The following is a 19,250-nucleotide window of genomic DNA, read 5'->3' as shown; positions in this document are numbered from 1 at the left end:
GTTGTTGTTTTTTTTGTTAGCTTATAAGAAAAAAGAATAAGTTTTTTTATGTTAGGTTATAAGAAAAAATTATAATTTGGATTCGGTCTCTCACAATATAAACTGAATAACACGATCTTATGGATACATATTTTTACCTATTAACAGTGGAACTTTGCTTCTTCTACTTGTATGGCCTATGTCATGATTTTGGTATTTTCATCATCATGAGGAAAAATTCAATGGTCGACATTTTATGATAAAACCCCCAAAATATTGTTGCAGTCAACTGTTTCTAGCTATGACTCTTCAAGAAAGTACCTCAAAATGTAGTTTTCAGAGGTTTTTTGATGTGACGATGATTAGGTGGGATTTTTTCAAATACTGACAACCAATGTTACTATTGCAGAGCAAGGGCTTTCTTTGTTTCTTTCCATGCTTATATCCAGCTACCTGGACTGTCTGTCCAGGACAGGGAGGAAGTGGTCAGTGAGATGGAAGTCCGTGTAGTGTCCTTACACCCCATTAAGATAGGTGGGAGCCAGTACCGAGATGCAAACCTAATATCCAGTACTTTCCAGGATTATATCCCATGTTTAAACCACTACACCATCAAGGCTGGTGCACAAGAATATGTGTAGTAAGGTGTTACAAAACAGTATGAGTAATAATGACAATCTCAATCACGGTGTCGTCTGTTGCAGTATTTATTATCTCCCTTTATTTGCATTTTGTAACTATAGTTGTTAGAATAAATTAATGTGATGGTAACTTTCTGTGTAACAATACACCAATACTATGTGATGTTATATCTTAATTGTTATTGTACATAATTAAAAATCAAATTGTTTATAAATGCGACTCTTATACTTTCTATAAAATAGTTTAAATATACAATACTTTTTTTTCCTTCTTTAAAACAATAAAAAAAAATACTTTTTTTCTAAAAGTTGCAGTATCCAAAATTAAGGTCTACAGCATTTAGCTAATCAGGTGTGAGTGTGTACACCATATCATGTAATTGGAATATACCAGGTGCTGATCTATTTTTGTGTTTTTAATGCGTTGGGTGAAATTCTTTTCACATTTTATATTTACAATGTGGTCATTTTGAAAACAATGTCGGTTATTCTTCATTTCAAAGTTGTGGAAACATTGTATGAAATAGGGGGTTGGAGGAGAGTTTGATTCGGGGAATTTCGAATCTAATTAAAATTGGCTCCAAAATTACATGTGGATCTAACACCAGCCAGTTGGAGCTCATGTCCACCAATCAAAACCTTACTTGCAGAATCCTGCCAGTGATTTAAAAATAATTTGAAAACATTCCGAATTATCCTGAGGGTATACGACATGTTTCGTGTGAATTACGAATGCCTTAAAACATGTTTTATTTTATAAAATAAATAATTTGTAATGTAAAACTGAAGACTGATTTAGTTTGGGTTTTTTTATAAATAAATAAATAATTTTTAATGTAAAATTGAAGACTAATAACCCACCCCGTACGTATTGGTATGGTTCGCTGTACTGCGGCCACTAAAGTAGACTCGCCCGATATTTTTAGAATTTGTATGCTCCCAAATAACGTTATAAAAGGCGAAGTGTGATTGGTCAATATTTAAATTATTATTTACAGATGAAATGTTACCTGGACATTAGGGACTACGCAGTGTTGTTAGTTTTAAATCACTGCCAGGATTTTGCAAGTAAGGTTTTGATTGGTGGACATGAGCTCCAGCTGGCTGGTGTTAGATCCACATGTAATTGTGGAGCTAATTTTAATTAGATTGGGGAATTTCCTACTTCACAAAATGCAATATCGGGTCAGTTTTATAAAGAAAAAGAAGGGATACAAAATCTCTTTGATATTAGCATAATATAGTTTAGTGGCAGATATAAACAAACCCTAAAAACAACATACCAAACATTTCTTGACCAACAGTAATGGGTCTAGACTGAATATTCCTGTCTCTGTAAAGCTTTATTTCATGTTTTACATTTATTTTTTAATGATTTGTCTTTTATATGTATATCATATGTTCAATGGCTTTTACAGAGCATGTAAACGCCATTCATATGATATAAATATAAAATAGACAAATCATTAAAAAATAAATATAAAAAATGAAATAAAAGCTTTACAGACAGAAATATTTGGGTTATAATGGGTCCAAATCTGTTATCTGTCTGTCAAATGAAGTGTGAAGAGTGATCTTTGTCACATCCAGAATTCCTTTGTATGTGCATTCTTATATTTCACCCCATTTACATTACTTTATTGCCGAGTTGACTTTACAGGTCGTTTTGATATCATTACTTGCCGCAAACCAGTATATTGTTGTCTTTTAATAATTCTATTTGTTTTATATATCAATCCTATGCGAGGGTTTTGTTTTATTCTTTTGTTGTCCATGGGAAATGGTGTGTACATGTATGTAATAACTAATATATGTAAAGATGGGGTAAATAAGAAATAAATTTTGTTGTTGGTTTGTTTTTGTTTGTTGTTTTTCTGTCAAATTGGACAGCATTAGTTTCTCCGTGCATTCATAGATCAGGAAGTATAAATGTTTCGATCTTGAAAACATGGATCATGTTCCAATAATGATGATGATTATGATTATGATTGTTAGATATTGCATTGATAGCATGAAATAAGTTTTAACAATTTAATATTCTCAACTTTAACGGATAACTTTGCAGCACAGTGATCCAGTGTATATTTGTGGAATGGTGCATATAAAAGATCCCTTACTACTAATGGAAAAATTATCAAATGTTGGACATCCAATAGCCGATGATTCATAAATAATTGTTCTAGTGGTGTCGTTAAACAAAACAAACAACTTTTTATTTATGTGGAAAATGTTTCTATAAACTACAGATCAGGGTAAGGCCCTGTAATACAACAGTTTGTCTCTTAAGGCAAGAGAGAATTTAGATCTGCTGAAGAAGTGCTTGCATAAGGGGTTTGGGTCAGAATGGAATCTGTGGATCTACTGCCCCCCCCTCACCCAAATCTAAAACATAGCCCCAAGACGGTTATATAAAAGGCTATGGTAGACTTTGACTGGGGTTGGTATTAGAAAAATATGCAAGAAAATGTCAGTTAAGACTGGCAACTATTATTGAATCCAGTCTCGTAAGAATGCATTTAAAAGTTATCTCCCTTTAAATGCATCTCGATGGACTCTTTTCTCATAATGGAAACATTATATGAATGTCGTGATTTTCAAGCCAGCCAGTCAGTGGCTGTAGAAGCAATCTGCACACTATGCAGAGATCGAAAAAAATATTACCCCGTATATTTGAGCCCATATGGGTAATAACATTCAATATTGCATGTTAAAATAAATAACCAGTTTAAAATGTACTGGGGCGTTGTTTACTCAGAACAGTGAAGATGCTCTATTTTCTTCAAACAGTCTGAAAGGAGGAGCTTAAAACATTTTTCAATTAATGTTTTAGTAAAAAGTGACCAAATTTGACATCTTACTCCTTTTTACATTGTTAATGAATGTTAAATCCATGTTTAATAAATGATAACAAGATGCATGCAATCATTTATGGTATTCTTTAATAGATAAACCAATAACAAATGGTATCAATTAGGTAAAACGATGGAAACACATGCTAGTGGTGGTAAATGTATATTAAAATTGTAAAATACAACTGGCTCCTTCAGGATCAACCATTTTCAAGTCTCGGATCTTCAGGTGCTGTTGCTGCACGCTGTTCACCGCTGTTCAAATCGGCGTCAGTAGACAAACTTGTATGCACAGTTGTCGGTTCACAAAAGCACTTTTCAGTTTTGTTGTCTTCATCATCATGAATGTTCACAGCAGTTTCATCCTTATTCATTTCTTTAATTCCATCTGTTTTATTGTCACCTGTTTCTGCTAACTGATCATCAGCTTCTAAGCCTTTACCATCTTGCTCTTGATTCTTATTACCCATGTCTGAATGTTTGCCATCGATCGGTGTTCTTTTACAAACACTCTTTGAAAATTCACCTTCAATATCTCTGCTTTTATCAGTTTTCAAACACTCGCTATCCAACTCAGTAGTTTTATCATCATTTTCTGAAACTGAACTATCAATCTCTTTGATTTTATTATTATTATCAGTTTTTGAAGGTTCACTATCCAACTGTGTAGTTTTATCATCATTTTCTGAAATGAAACTACCAATCTCTTTGTTTTTATCATCATCATGTTTTGATTGTTCATCACTGAACTCTGCAGCTTTATTATCAGGTTTTGAATGTTTATCATCCAACTCTGCACTTTTTTCATCACTTTCTGAAAATTCATCATCGGCCCCAGTGCTTTCCTCACTGTCATCATCAACACTTTGTGTGTCTGAGCTATCATCATCACTGTCTCTCACATTATCACCAGAACCAATCACAAGATTTGATACAGTGGATGTTAATTTCTGAATCTCATTAACGCCAGAACCAATAGAAAGACTTGTTACAGTGGTTGCTAAATGCTGAATTTGATCCTCTTCAATAGCTATTTGGGCAGCAGTTTCAAGTTCATCAAGAGAAAATCCTAACTCTCTCTTTTCTATTTTAATCTCTTCTAATGCCCTTGCTAATGATTCCAATTTCTTTTCACTAAAATTAAAAAATGAAAGGTGTACAAGATGTATTTAAAGACATTTTAGCATGCTAATTACTGATCATTACACGCATTGGTCAAATATAACAGCATGCATGAAACTTGTGTTCCTATCTTATAAAATCAATAAAACATCTTATTAAATTGGCAAATCCACAAGATCTAGTAAGTTGATTGGATAGGGCCATCAGATACAGATGAGTTGCATGCATACAGCACATTTTTATTTAACGACGCACTCAACACATTTTATTTACGGTTATATGGTTAAGGACCACACAGATATTGAGAGCGAAAGCCCACTGTCGCCACTTCATGGAATACTCTTTTTCAATTGGCAACACGGGATCTTTTATATGCAACATCACAGACAGGATAGTACATACCATGGCCTTTGTTACACCAGTTGTGGAGCACTGATGGGGATCGACTGTTAAAAGAGAGTTTGCCTCAATGGAATGCACCCAATTTTGTTGCTTGTTCACAAAAGATATTTCAGTTAAAACAATTTTGTCTGCTAGTGAATTAAATTATTGAGTCATAATTTTAATGGGTATAAACTATAATGTTTGCATTTAAAAGTAAAAGTTAATAAGTACTTTTGGTGAGATGTCACCATTATGTACTTTTGAGACAGTATATTAATTCTGATCTACCACAAACACTTGGACATTCAGAAACACATGGAATTTGCCCAAATTGGCAATTTAATTTAAACAAGTGGCAATTAGAATGTAAGTTAACAGTGAAAAAGTTTTTTATAGTTTAATTTATTACATACCTATTCAATCTTACTATAGTGATAAAGGCATTTTGAAACCATGTGATAAATTTATTTTGTATCGCATATTTGTGCGATCTGGACCGGAACATTTAAATGGGGAATTCCCTTCTTTTTTTTTTACTGCAGTTAGCGCCTTTTATCCTGCAACCACCGTTTCTATTGACAGAATACGATGACCAATTAAAGCAAAGTCATACTAGCAGAATATGACTTTTCACATCACTCATGACGTCATATGCATAGCTACATTACAAAATTGCTCATTTGACCTCTAAATAACAGAAATAATAGCGTTTCCCCTTAATTTTTATGGTCTGCAGGATAAAGATAATAAATAGTTACTGACATCAGATATCTGCTTTATCCTGTTCAGGCCAAATGAGACATTCCCATTCTTACCTTCACAGGATAAAGCAGATATCCAACGTCATTAACTAGTTATTTTCTATTTATTTACTGATGTCATATATGATTTACAATGACATCATATCAAATTTGAAACATTACACAAGGCTGCCACAGAGTATGATTCTTAACGTTAAATGAATCCATAAAAAGAGTTTTGATTATAGATTTAACAAAGTGTTGTTATGGCGTTAAATTAAAAATCGCTCTTGTTTATTTTGCAAAAGAACATACCACTTGACCGCTATGCGGTTTCGTGGTATATATTCTTGCACAAAATAAACTTGTGCAATAAATAGGAAGTGAAAACAACGAATGTGAAGTTCTGTATTTATTACAGTGGCTAAAAACTAGTGTCGGTGACTTCTGAAGTCATGTATATGAACACTAACCTAGCAGCCTGAATCCAGACGCAGTAGTCTGTGATGTAGAGGTCGTTTAGAATGTAGCGCTGATCGGTGTCCATCAAAATGGTCTGGATCTCCAGCAAACACTTCAGCAGTTGACGTCTTCCTGAAATGAAAATAGTACACACAGGCTGTACTGCATGATGGGGGAAAACAACACAAACAGATTGCACTAACGTTGTTTCTGAAACCGACCTTGGTGGTGTAGTCGTTAAGCCATCGATCTCAAATGATGTCACACACATACAGTTTGTATGGCGTTGGCATGACGTTCATGTCTCAGACTCTATAAGAGTCTCTAGTGTAGATTCTAAAAGTGTTATATGCACCAGGTCCGGTACCAACTCCTATTCAGAGTTAGTTTTAAGAACTCACTGGAAAGGTGTGAGGCCACTAAACAAACTTCTCTGTCGCTAACAGTTAGCAACCCACTGTTACGGACAGATAGCTGAAGTGTTTGCACAGGACAGTGTGCTTGAACCGTAATTGGATATAAGCACTAAAGCAAGTTAAAATCTGAAAATTAGACTTCAAAATATAATTATAAAATAAATTAATTTGGCTGAAGTTCATGGCAAAACTGACAATGAATGTTGCTTTCAAAAGATTCCAATGACATTCAAAATCTTGAACATCAATAAAATGCATTGCTGTTTGGTCTGACCAGCCTCAGGGGTGTCGTGGTTAGGCCATCGGTCTACAGGCTGGTAGGTACTGGGTTGGGATCCCAGTCGAGGCATGGGATTTTTAATCCAGATACCAGATACTTTACTTTTGCTGTTTGGTCTCAGCCCATAGTTTGTATTACAATCAAATGGTTAACAATAAAACACAATAATTATTCATTAATTAATGGTTTTAAAAATAAAACATACGGTAATTATCTTTTGGGAACAAGTTTGTTAATATTAATCATTTCTCTGACAACAATACTGAGGATAAATAGTTGTAACAAAAATAATATTTCAGCTGTAAGATAAAATTCTACATTGCAATATATCAATGAATGTGTTTGTAAATAACAACACTTGTTATTACCCAGAGAGAATATGCAAGCAGTGTCCTCCAAAACTTTGTTAGCGAGCTCCCAGTTACGAAAAAGAGGATAGCTGAGACTTCTCCGAAAACATGTGACAATAACATCTTTAACTGAACAGAAGACCTGAAAAATAAATCCATTTTCTATCCTCAGATAATGTAGACTGTGGTTAGTGGATAAAATGAAACGGTGTGAAATGCATCCAATATCGAGAATAGCAAAATGGAGATTAAGAGTGTGTATCATATGAATGGAGAAGAAAAACTGGAAATTTGATATTTAAACACATTTTGTTCTTTCTGTTTCGTAGTCCTAATCATTATAATAACACAAAATTGCAAGCCATCTTTCAGAAAACCCAAATTGTATATCGGAAAATTATCAAATGTTTTATTAGAATATTATCATCAAAAACCCTTAAAGGATCTCCTAGCTTACGTTCTAAATGGACTGATAAAATACACAAACACAATATCTCACATAGTCTGATAAATGTTGTGTACGTGTACATACCTCAAGCCAAGACAGTGTTGCACAGAGTTTGCAAATTGTCCAGCCCGATTCCACCTGAAATAAAACCACAGTCAGTACATAGGTAGTAACAATAACTTATCAATTGTCTTTTTAAAGGTTGACATTTTTACATATTTTCAACAAAAAAATTTCATATCTCCTAAGTTCAAGTGCCAAAACTGTGAAAAATGTGTAATGTACTGAAAGTCAGACACATGATAAAGATATACAAAAAATTTCAACTCAATACATGTATCTTAAGACTGCAAAAAATAAATCCGAATTTATTTTCTTCGTATCTCCTAAGTTCAAGGGCCATAACAGTGAAAATGGGTAAATCACCATGAAAGTCAAACTTGATCTGTAACAGTACTGGATAAAGATGTACACAAACTTTCATCTTATTATCTCAAAGCATTGTGAAAAAACATCCGGAAAATTATATGTGGGACAGATGGATGGACAGATCGAAGGACCGACATAAAACCTATAGTCCCCTCTGGTTGAATTGGTAGAGAACTAATAACAAACACCTTGGATCATGTTTCAAACTAATAATCAGTGATAGAAATAAGCAAACATTTTCATTTGTCCACTGGACAAGTACAGTTAAAAAAACTACTTGTCTACCAATATTTTCACTTAGACCAGTGAAAATTGTAGGGCAGGAGGTGGATTTGGTATTCCAGATATTTACTAGCTAAGAATATTATTTAATCAAGACTATGTTTAACTCACTCTCCACAATATTTGTATTACATTTTGCGATGTGATACCACTGATTTCATTTTATAGTACAGCAATTGCTCAAAATCATGATACTGCTATATATTTTGTTCTTGTTCACCAGATAACCACCAAGGTACATTATGCTTGTTCATGTAAATTTTCACTTGTCAGGACAAACGGACAAGTGCTTATTTCAAATGCTGAATGATTAATGGCCAATTATACAAGATAAACAATACAGTGTTCTCCTTACATTATTTTCTCCCTCTGTTACTCTGTGGTTGTAGGCGTAAGCAAACACAATGTCTACCAGACCAAGGTAAACCGGCTGCAGATCACCTTTCTCAATCAGATCTAAACATGGTGTTAAGGACATACATCTTTATAACTCTACATTTTGGTAAATAGATGTCAAAGTGAACAACCAAATTTTATAATACATGTTTTATTGAATAAACATTAAAACCTATTCAAACCACCTTATCCTCTTATACCCCACCCATTCATTCCGCTTACTACATATCTATAACTTGCAATAACCCATTCACTTAGCCTATCACACACCATGGATGATGTACATCCTCGCCTGCAGATTGAACAAGCCGAGAACGACATATAGCAATATGTCATTATGAATACATATCACTGCTGACATAAGTTCACATGACTCCTAAAAAAAAAGGCATTAACTAAAAATAGTGGTTTAGCAGGATATATATGCTGAACATTCAAAACTATTAGCAATTTGGCAAATTTGGAATGAAAATCTTAAAGTGTATTCAAGTTTAAGTTAGCCAAACAAAGTATGACAAAATTAAGGTTCTTTAAAGAACTGCTCTTTAGTTGATTTTCCAATTAGCTTTTTGGCTATTTACTAATGAAGTATATTAAAGTACCATAATTTCCTGTGTATTACCTGTGGGCTGTAAAATGTTAAAGCATCTAAAAATACCCTCAATGAAATATCTTACAGTGCGGATTACTAGATGTTTTCTATTTTTACGGCTAAAACATGCACGCAATACAAAATGCTTGTTTCAAACAGACTGTTTAACAAAACAAATGAAATAAATAAAAGATTCGTCACAAGTGTTTTTAAATAGGAAAAATATCAATCGAGTCTATGTTAATAGGCATTTGTCAAGAATATGACATCATCACGATTAGCACAAATTAGTTTGACGTCAGACACTTTAACCAAATCTGAAGAAAACCTTTCGCTCAGGTATACAGGTCTTGTTGGCTTGTAAACAAATGACCCATTGACATCAACACATTATTACCTAGAGACCTTACAAATTTGCATACCATTATTAACTGGGTTAATAAACTAAATTATCACACAGGTTCATGACATGGATATCATGGGTAAGTTATAGGATAAATAATGGTACATCAACAGTTTAACAATATTTTAGGGGAAGATTGCAATATAAAAATAGATCATTAGCAATCAATTTCATGGAGGTCACATGATTGAATCTCTTTGATTCCGATAGTCCATAGCCTACCTTATTGTACTAAAACCTAATTATAGCTAGTTCTGGGCTATTTGGTGTAGAAGGCCATATACAAAGGAAATTATAGTAACTTAACATCAACTCTCATTTAGTACATGACAACTTAAACCCTGCTTTTATGTTAAAGTTTGTTTTATTTGACAACACCACTAGAGCATATTGATTAATTAATCATCGGCTATTGGATGTCAAACTTTTGTTAATTCTGACACACAGTCATCAGTGGAAACCTGCTTCATTTTTCCTAATGCAGTAAGGGATCTTTTATATACACTTTCCCACAGACAGGAAAGCACATACCACAGCCGTTGACCAGTTGTGGTACACTGGTTGGAAAGAGAAAAAACCCAATCAGTTGAATGGATCCACAGAGGTAGTTTGATTCTGCAACACAAGCATCTCAAGAGAGCACTCAACCAACTGAGCTAAATTCCCCCCGCACCCCCCAACTGCTTTTATGTGGTCAAAATCTGCATTTTATCTTCTAAACCCTGTAGAACTGAATGTTTGAAGTCGTTTACAATGTATACTTTAAAGTCGATTAACAGTGAGACATGTTTTGGGGTTGTCTTTTGCGAATACACACCTCAGCACATGTTCGCGACATAACAATGTTGCATACAGCCATTGGTATTTGCAATTAAAGAATGAATGAATGAATAAATATTTATGTGCGCAAAAATACACATCGGCTATTGGGTGTCACAAATTTAAGGGTGATTTAAGCACAATCAACATGAATCCTGGTTTACAGTATTCGCTTACACACTGAAGAATAAAACTAAACATCCAAAATCCATAAATTTACATGAAAACCTGGAAACTGAAAAGGAATTCTGAAGCAAATAAAAAAAGACAGACCCACACATTTCACCTTCCTATTTCTGGTTATTTGCTTAGAAACTGCTTTCATATGTTAATGTCATATGTCATATGTCTGAAAAGATACATTCTTTGTTGGGGAGATTCTTCATTTTCTCCTTTTCAGATTCTGTAAATTTCACTGAAAAAACCCCAACAGAAGATAAGTAAATATACAGAAACAATTAATTGAATCTATAATAGTTTTAGTGTCGTCTCATTTACATGAAGAAGTAGAGATGACTAATCTGTGAAATACAGTAATTATTTTAGGCAAGGAGTACCCAATGAAGTTAACTACTGAGTGAGACACGATTCACTGATTTTTATTAATTCATTTTAACTTGATTTTAAGCTTATATTCAAGTACGGTTCAAAAATAGTCCTGGGCACCTCGGCTATCTGTGATGTCTGCACAGGACTGGAGTCGATAGTTAGTAGTAAGACAGACATCAGTGTACTGGTCTTACATCTATCTACCCACTGAGCTGTTAAAACTCAAGCCCTGATGGAGCTGGTACTGGGATGTGAACCCAGTACCTACTATGACTGATGGCTTAACCACTAAGCCACTAAAACCATTGCCATATTTTAAAATTACATTTTCATTAAAATTATGAAATGCAAGCTCACACAAGACAATTGTACTGTATGCCCACAACTGTACATATTTATACTAATGATCTTTGACATGACATAATTTGACCACTGTTGTATAAACCTATGAGAATGAGTTACCTAAAGACCGCCACTTTTTTTTTTATGTCATCTGTCTTCTAAAAGGTCATTTATTATACATAAAATATTTAAAACAGAATGATCATGCATGCTACTTTTAAAGATGGAGTGAATAATAATAAAATAAAAAGTGTCTGGCAAATACAATAATAACCCTATGATCACTGCATTGTTTCAAAGAAATTAATTCTTTCTTATTACATTTACTTCGTACTTACCGGACCGGCTTTGGTGGCATCGTGGTTAAGCCATCGGTCTACAGGCTGGTAGGTACTGGGTTCGGATCCCAGTCGAGGCATGGGATTTTTAATCCAGATACCAACTCCAAACCCTGAGTGAGTGCTCCGCAAAGCTCAATGGGTAGGTGTAAACCACTTGCACCGACCAGTGATCCATAACTGGTTCAAAAAAGGCCATGGTTTGTGCTATCCTGCCTGTGGGAAGTGCAAATAAAAGATCCCTTGCTGCTAATCGGAAAGAGTAGCCCATGAAGTGGCGACAGCAGGTTTCCTCTCAAAAATCTGTGTGGTCCTTAACCATATGTCTTACGCCATATAACCGTAAATAAAATGTGTTGAGTGCATCGTTAAATAAAGCATTTCTTTCTTTCGTACTTACCGACATCTTCTTTTTGTTTCCCTTGTTTTAGTCTTTCCCATGGTTCTTGCCATGGCGCTTTGTACTGCAAGATGCCAGGAATGACGTCATTTTGATACAAGTCGGCTCTACAAAATTTTACGATATGGTCACAACATAAAACTACCTAGCCTAAAACAGCAACTTTTTCATATCTATCTAAGGTTGCACCTCTCCTTCCCACCAACCCCTACTAGGTATGGCCATGCATCATTTGTTTCTGAATATATAAAAATAGAGAATAGGGTCGAGTCGGGTAATTCTGTATGGTCAGCTAACTCTGTACACCTAAATAAAATGTTATACATTCTACGACTTTGTGTTTTCATTACTCAGAATATTGTTATGTCATCTTAAAATAATTTCCAGGGCATTTCCAGCTATTTACATCCATATTTACGATTAGCTGGAGGTGTTGCACACCGACTGGCATGAGAGTTCTTCCTGCAACACAGCTGAACAACCCACCCGTGACAAGAAAAGCACCAAAGTTGATATCCACTACACCACTTATTATGTGTAATACACGTATCCTGAATAAATTGTGAATATTGGGTATTGTAGTACATTAAATGTAAATCAGTAATTACATGAACCCAGCTGTATTGAGCAGTGCCAACTCCATGAAACGGGAAGGGGATGATTATATTTTGACATCCAGAGTTTTATTGCTGGAATTATCTATCTTTAATGAATGGCTGACTACTTCTAAATTAATTTATAAACGATTACTAGTATATGATTTTTTCTTTCAATTCAGACATGGACAATTTTGCCGTGTATATAGCCAATCCTTAGTTGCAGTGCCTTTCCCCTTGCAAAAATTCCAGAATCTGAGCCAGAGATTTTATTTATAGCTACCCAACTGTACAGACATATCCGATATGGTGTATGAAATTACCTACCTGGTGTACAACATTACCCACTTCCAATATCACAGTAAACTGTTCATAAACAATTTCGAAACAGAGCATACTCAAAATGTTCAACATTTTACACTTCACAAAAGGGAGATAACTCAATATGAGTACTGTTCTGGCATACCATAGGTCTACAGTGCCACTGTGTGCTGTACATAAACGTTCATCCAAACCTGTATCTACTCGACTCTATCAGGTTACTATATTTTAATATCATGTTTATTTGAAACTTAATTCAAAATACTGGCTTCTTCCAAATGGGGTTGGAGGAAGGAGAATTGAAAACTAAAAGATATTCTATATTACAGGAAGTGTAAAAGTTATATTTATTTAATATGCAGTTCAACATGTTTTGCTGCAATTGGATTTTGAAAACCAACCAACCAACCGACATGCACAGAATTTCATATCCTAGTGACCTGATATCACACCAGATAGATGTTATTGTGGTTACAGGAAATATAGTTGTATGATCATAACAAACATGTAACAGGTAAACCAATGATTTATATCACTAGACCTGGAAAAAACCCATTTAATGACACCACTAGAGCACATTGATTTATTAATCAGTGGCTACTGGATGTCAAACATTTGGTAATTGTGACATATAGTCTTAGAAAGGAAACCTGTTACATTTTTCCATTAGTAGCAAGAGATCTATTATATACACCATCCCAGAGACAGGATAGCACATACCACAGCCTTTGATATACCAGTCGTGGTGCACTGATTGGAACAAGAAACAGCCCAATGGGCCCACCAATGGGGATCGATCCCAGACCGCCTATGCATCAAGCAAGTACTTTACCACTGGGCTACGTCCCGCCCCACCCAAGGATTTAATCCTTCAGCCAAAGCACATAGGACAGACAGACACTATACTGACTCAACTACATGTACATCCTGTCCCCATGTTGGAAAAACCCATAATATTGTCCTCTAGTTTTAAGTAGACAAAAAGTTTACAAATAGTAGTCGTCGTCGAATTTTTCATCTTCATCTTTTCTGCGCTGAAGTGATCGGTCTTCGACAGGTACAGAATCGGGATTCTTCAAATCGATCAGCTCGCAAAACTCAGCCTTTTGTTGTAAGAAGATAAAGAAAAATAATTTAATAATTTATTTTAATTTTGTTTAAATAGGAGTATACTAAAACAAAGTTAACATTGGAAGGAGTTTAGTTTTAGCTATTTATTGGAAAATCTTAAAACGTTTAACCCCAAGATTCAAGGAAAGGAAAGAAATGTTTGTTTAACAAGACCCGGCACTTCTTAATGGTGCATACTCTAGTTTCAGCCCGTGAAAATGGACATGTAAGTTTAGTTAATCAACAGACCTGCAACACATTTGGATACAGTTATAACAGGGAGAAGCTGAAGTTTGTGATGTTTTAACAGGGAAATACTGTCCAAAAATAGCCAAGAGCTTGTCTTGACAACCATTACTAAAATGCATTTGAGGGTATTACAAAAACCTGGATGACCAGAACCACTTCAGGTGTATGAAAATGAATATTGTAAATAATAAAATGTAAGTATTTCTAATTTAAATGATCAAAAATGGCTTCAATAGTGAAAAATACATCACAGTGTTTAAAAACTAAGATCTGTCACTTTAAATTATATACAGCTATTGACATTTGATCAAAACAAGAGAGTGAGAAGAAACCTGTTGTTAATATTATGTATTTTAACTCTTCTTTTTTTTTGTATTCACAGATCCAGTTACATTTAGCCTAACCCATAAATAGATTTTTAAAAATGGAGGCAGGTAGCTCTTAAACTGTCAAATGCCTGAAACCTTAGTGGTACAGGGGCATGGAATATAATAATCTAACAAAAGAAATTATTGCCAATATTAATCGATCTTTGTATAATTTATACAACATTTTATGCAGTGGTTGACTTCTATATGCATGTAAGATTTTTTATGTTCATACAATACAATGGGAGTTTTTCCCAGAAAATAATAATTCCACAGACCATAAACTCTTTCAGTGTTAAAATAAATTATACAGTGGTCATCTAAAAGACTATTAAATTGTCCTCTTAAGACAGGTGGTTTTTTAAGACAGGTTAACTACATCAACTCACCTGCAGTGTGGTAAAGACTCCTGACCTGAGATTACCGAAACCGTACTTGGGCGCAGTCGGAGAAAGGACGTCATCTTTGACAGGTTTCTGATCTATATACCAGTCAACATCATCATCAGCATCAACCACGACTTCACCAACGCCATTCGAACCAGTTTCTGCAACAAAGAAGGAAAGCAATATTAAACTTTTTGTTTAATGTCATTCCCTTGTTTTATCAGTAGTCATTGGGTGTCTGCCATATTGCTGACTTCGAACTTAGTCAAGAGGATCAGAATAATGTTAATGACACCATATAGGCTAATCTTATGTGTTGTGGTAAATATAACCAAAAATACTTATTTAGGAATTATGAGTTAAAAAAAAAAAAAATTCAAAGTGACAATCTTTTCATTCATTAATTTTGTATGTTACAAAAAGATTGCTAGAAAAAGATTGCTTGTTTGAGCATATTAAAAGTTAGGAATAACGATGATTTGAATTTTCCCCAATGTTCTTGTCGAGGTGCTGGATAAATGTAGTATTAGATTAATGCACAGCTACCTCTGGCACTCGCCAAATTCTCCAACTGCAAATTTTTAAAAAACTGGCAAATTTGATTTTAATTTGGCGAAATAATTTCCTGTAATTATTGATATTTTGTTACAAAAATAACTGGGTATTTGCAATTTTGGTCGTTTAATAGAGCCCAGAGCTAGCCCAGTTAATAACATACTTGTACATGTAGGTTACTGGCTTTATCTTGTTCAAGACAAATGGGGAATGTCGGTCTGTACATGTGTGTATGTGTGTGTGTGTGCACACATGTGCATGTGTGTGTTTATGTGTGTGCACATATGATGAATATATGGTAGTTCTGACATGTTTTTGAAAAGAGCACAGGTTACTCTGTACAGGGACAAGCAATCCCAACTCTCTATTACAGTTTACTAATATTGACAGGAAAACATGTATCACAGAATACTGATATAAAAAGGTTTGTTTTGTTTAAAAACACCACTAGAGCACATTGATTTATTAATAATCAGCTGGTGGATGTCAAACATTTGGTAAAATTTGACATATAGTCTTAGAGAAGAAACCCTCTACATTTTTCCCTTAGTACAAAGAATCTTTTATATGCATTTTCCCACAGACAGTTATGGTGCATTGGTTGGAATGAGAAAAAAAACCCAATAAGCTGAATGGATCCACAGAGGTGGTTTGATCCTGCGATGCAAGTACCTCAATTGAGTGCCTAACCGACTGAGCTAAATCTCGCCCCTATACTGATTGGAAATTATGGGACAACATTTCAAAATCTTAGGAAACCTGAAGTCAGTTCACTTGAGTTTTAATTAGGTAACCAATTGAGTTAGACCTACCTAATCCTAAAACATTTAGACAACGGTTCTATGCTACATTGATGGTTCAAATGCATTAAAAAAAAAAAAATAATAATAATAAAAATTCAATTTGACTACTGATACGGTACTTTTAATTTTAGAATGTAATGGTTCACCACATAACCGATTCGTGGTTCACATGATTTTAAAGTTGCATAACCGACATGCGAACAGAATAGCGGTTCTCGTGAAATATTGTGCCCTGGAAATGAATATAATTCCCCTGATATCATACCAAGAATCTGGATTGTTGGGAGTTTGGCTGAAGTGGAACCTTTTGGAGCCAGAAGTTTTGTCAGCATATCAAGGCCATCAAAACATTCTCCCGGAGTCTCTTTAGGAAGCACGACTGTAAATGTGCCTGTAAAGATAATAATTATGTTGAAAATAAATATTATTATACATCCAGTGAAACGCATGACAAAAATACATATTTAACTTTACATACAGAAACCTCTTTTACGTAAACTGCTGTATATTGAGACTATTTTATTGTGAAAGATCACGTAATACAGTATTTCAGCTGTTTTTTCTTTATAAATAAATGACTTTAGATAGTATTTAGTTTATGTACACATGCATGTAGGTCTTGTACTTGTGTGTACAACTTGTATACATTGTACCTCTCGATACCGGGCTGCATACCCTGTACCTACCAGCCTTATGTCTGATGGCTTAACGACGACGCCACCGAGCTATCACTCTCACTCGCCATCACTCCTGTAAGACTAGTTCAAGGAGAGTGATTTTTAGTTCCTCTCATAAATATGGTAATATCTTTTTAAAATGGTTTCCACAATCTAAATTAGTGGAGCAACTAATCATTCCCCTAAATTTTGGTGAGATCTTTTAACATACAAATTTATTATTAAGTCAAAAATATAAACAGTTCATAGACAATGGGAAGGAAGGAAATGGTTTATTTAACAACGCACTCAACACATTTTATTTACGGTTATATGGCATCAGACATATGATTACGGACAACACAGATACTGAGAGAGGAAACCTGCTGTCGCTACTTCATGGGCTACTCTTTTATATGCACCATCCCACATGTATGCATCATGGCCACACAAATAAACCCATGCATAATGATGCTAATGTATATCATACCAGGACTCACCCTGTGCATTGTCAGATTAGCTAATTGCTAATTTTTATACAAAGTGGCTACAACATTTAGTCTTTAGCTAATAAAATATTCCTTAAATCATTAAGTGAATAATCTACATACATATATTTGAAAATTGCATACAAGTACATTATTAAACAAGCACCAGTACCTTTCTCAGCATTATAGGTGGCCGTTTCGCGTCCATCCTCAACTAGTTTGCCTGGCAGACAGAGTCTGAAAGAAAGTATAAACCCATTAATAAAAAAAGAAGAGGAACATCTGTTTTACAACACCATAGTTGTATAGTACTGGGGACGTTTTGTTCAGTACCACATCGCAATTCACTGGTACTCGACAAATTCACCAAATTTGAATTTTAAAAACAACTGGCAAATTTTATATTAATTTGGCAAAATAATTTGATGTGATAATTAATTGATAATTTGTGACAAAATAACTGTGTTTCTGTCATTTTCTTAGCTTAATAGACGATGTGGTGAAATTTTCTGATGACACAGAGATAACTCTGATGTTACTAATCAAAATTCTGAGAGAGAAACATTTCGCTATAGTAAATTTTAAATTTTAAATTATTCAGACACCAAGCTGCGCGTGATCAAGCTATGCAAACAATTGAGAGAGAAACACAAGGTGCGGATCGCAGACGATGTGACGCGTTTGAATGTTCTCTTGATGAACAGACTGAGGTCTTCGCCGAGTATTACTGACACTTGGTTCTTTAACAAAAGTGTGTATGCGGTACAGGAAGGTCAAAAGAAAAAAGTTGATCTGTTTGACAAAATATAATCAGATTAGTCACCAATTTAAGCTTGGACTATTAATTTATTCTGAGTTGCTGTTTTTTAATGTTATACCCGTGCTATGGGTCGCTAATTACTCTACAGTTGTAAAGTTTCGAACGTTAATTATATCATCCATTTACTGTTATACATGTACTTACATATCTGTTACAGATAAAGTTAACAAACATGCTCATTAAACGATAAAGGTTATTGGTCGTTTTATTTATTTATAAGTACACGTTTTATATGGGTAGCCCATGTTACTTGTACATATGTGTTAAGCGTGGGTATATGTACATGTGTGTGTATGCGTGTATGTATTGTGTGTGTATATATATATATATATGTATGTATGTATGTATGTATGTATGTATGTATGTATTGATGTATTGATGTATGAATATCTATATATTGTATGTATGTCGAGGTTGACTGTTACATACATAGATATTAAGAAGTATGTATGTATTGATGTATGAATATCTATATATTGTATGTATGTCGAGGTTGACTGTTACATACATAGATTATAACGCACTGGCACAGGGGATAATTAAATCCTTTCTGGCCTCACAAATTGTCCCATGCCGTTGCTGGGACTCGAACCTGTGGCACCGAATCGCCCGCAAATTGCAAGACTAACCACGATATGCTCTGAGCTATCGAAGCTTCCATAAAATGGAAGTTCTTT

The 19,250-nt window shown here is 34.4% G+C and overlaps 1 protein-coding gene across 1 annotated transcript; it reads right to left on the bottom strand.

Annotated features, from left to right (window-relative positions):
* Nucleotides 1–3,541: 3,541 nt before the first annotated feature.
* Nucleotides 3,542–17,994, bottom strand: LOC121369099 (protein SHQ1 homolog). The gene is made up of 11 exons (XM_041493951.1): nucleotides 17,926–17,994; nucleotides 16,875–17,000; nucleotides 15,255–15,412; nucleotides 14,129–14,241; nucleotides 12,222–12,328; nucleotides 10,954–11,007; nucleotides 8,738–8,838; nucleotides 7,756–7,809; nucleotides 7,242–7,365; nucleotides 6,189–6,309; nucleotides 3,542–4,603 (listed from the first exon to the last, which is right to left on the bottom strand). Exons 2-11 carry the CDS (start codon nucleotides 16,939–16,941, stop codon nucleotides 3,670–3,672), a joined length of 1,833 nt encoding a protein of 610 aa, XP_041349885.1. The 5' UTR covers nucleotides 16,942–17,000; nucleotides 17,926–17,994; the 3' UTR covers nucleotides 3,542–3,669.
* Between the last annotated feature and the right edge of the window lie 1,256 nt (nucleotides 17,995–19,250).

Source organism: Gigantopelta aegis, chromosome 3 (assembly GCF_016097555.1).
Source record: "Gigantopelta aegis isolate Gae_Host chromosome 3, Gae_host_genome, whole genome shotgun sequence".
NCBI lineage: Eukaryota > Metazoa > Mollusca > Gastropoda > Neomphalida > Peltospiridae > Gigantopelta > Gigantopelta aegis.
Note: the sequence above shows the minus strand (reverse complement) of the source record. Positions and strands in the feature narration are given on the sequence as shown.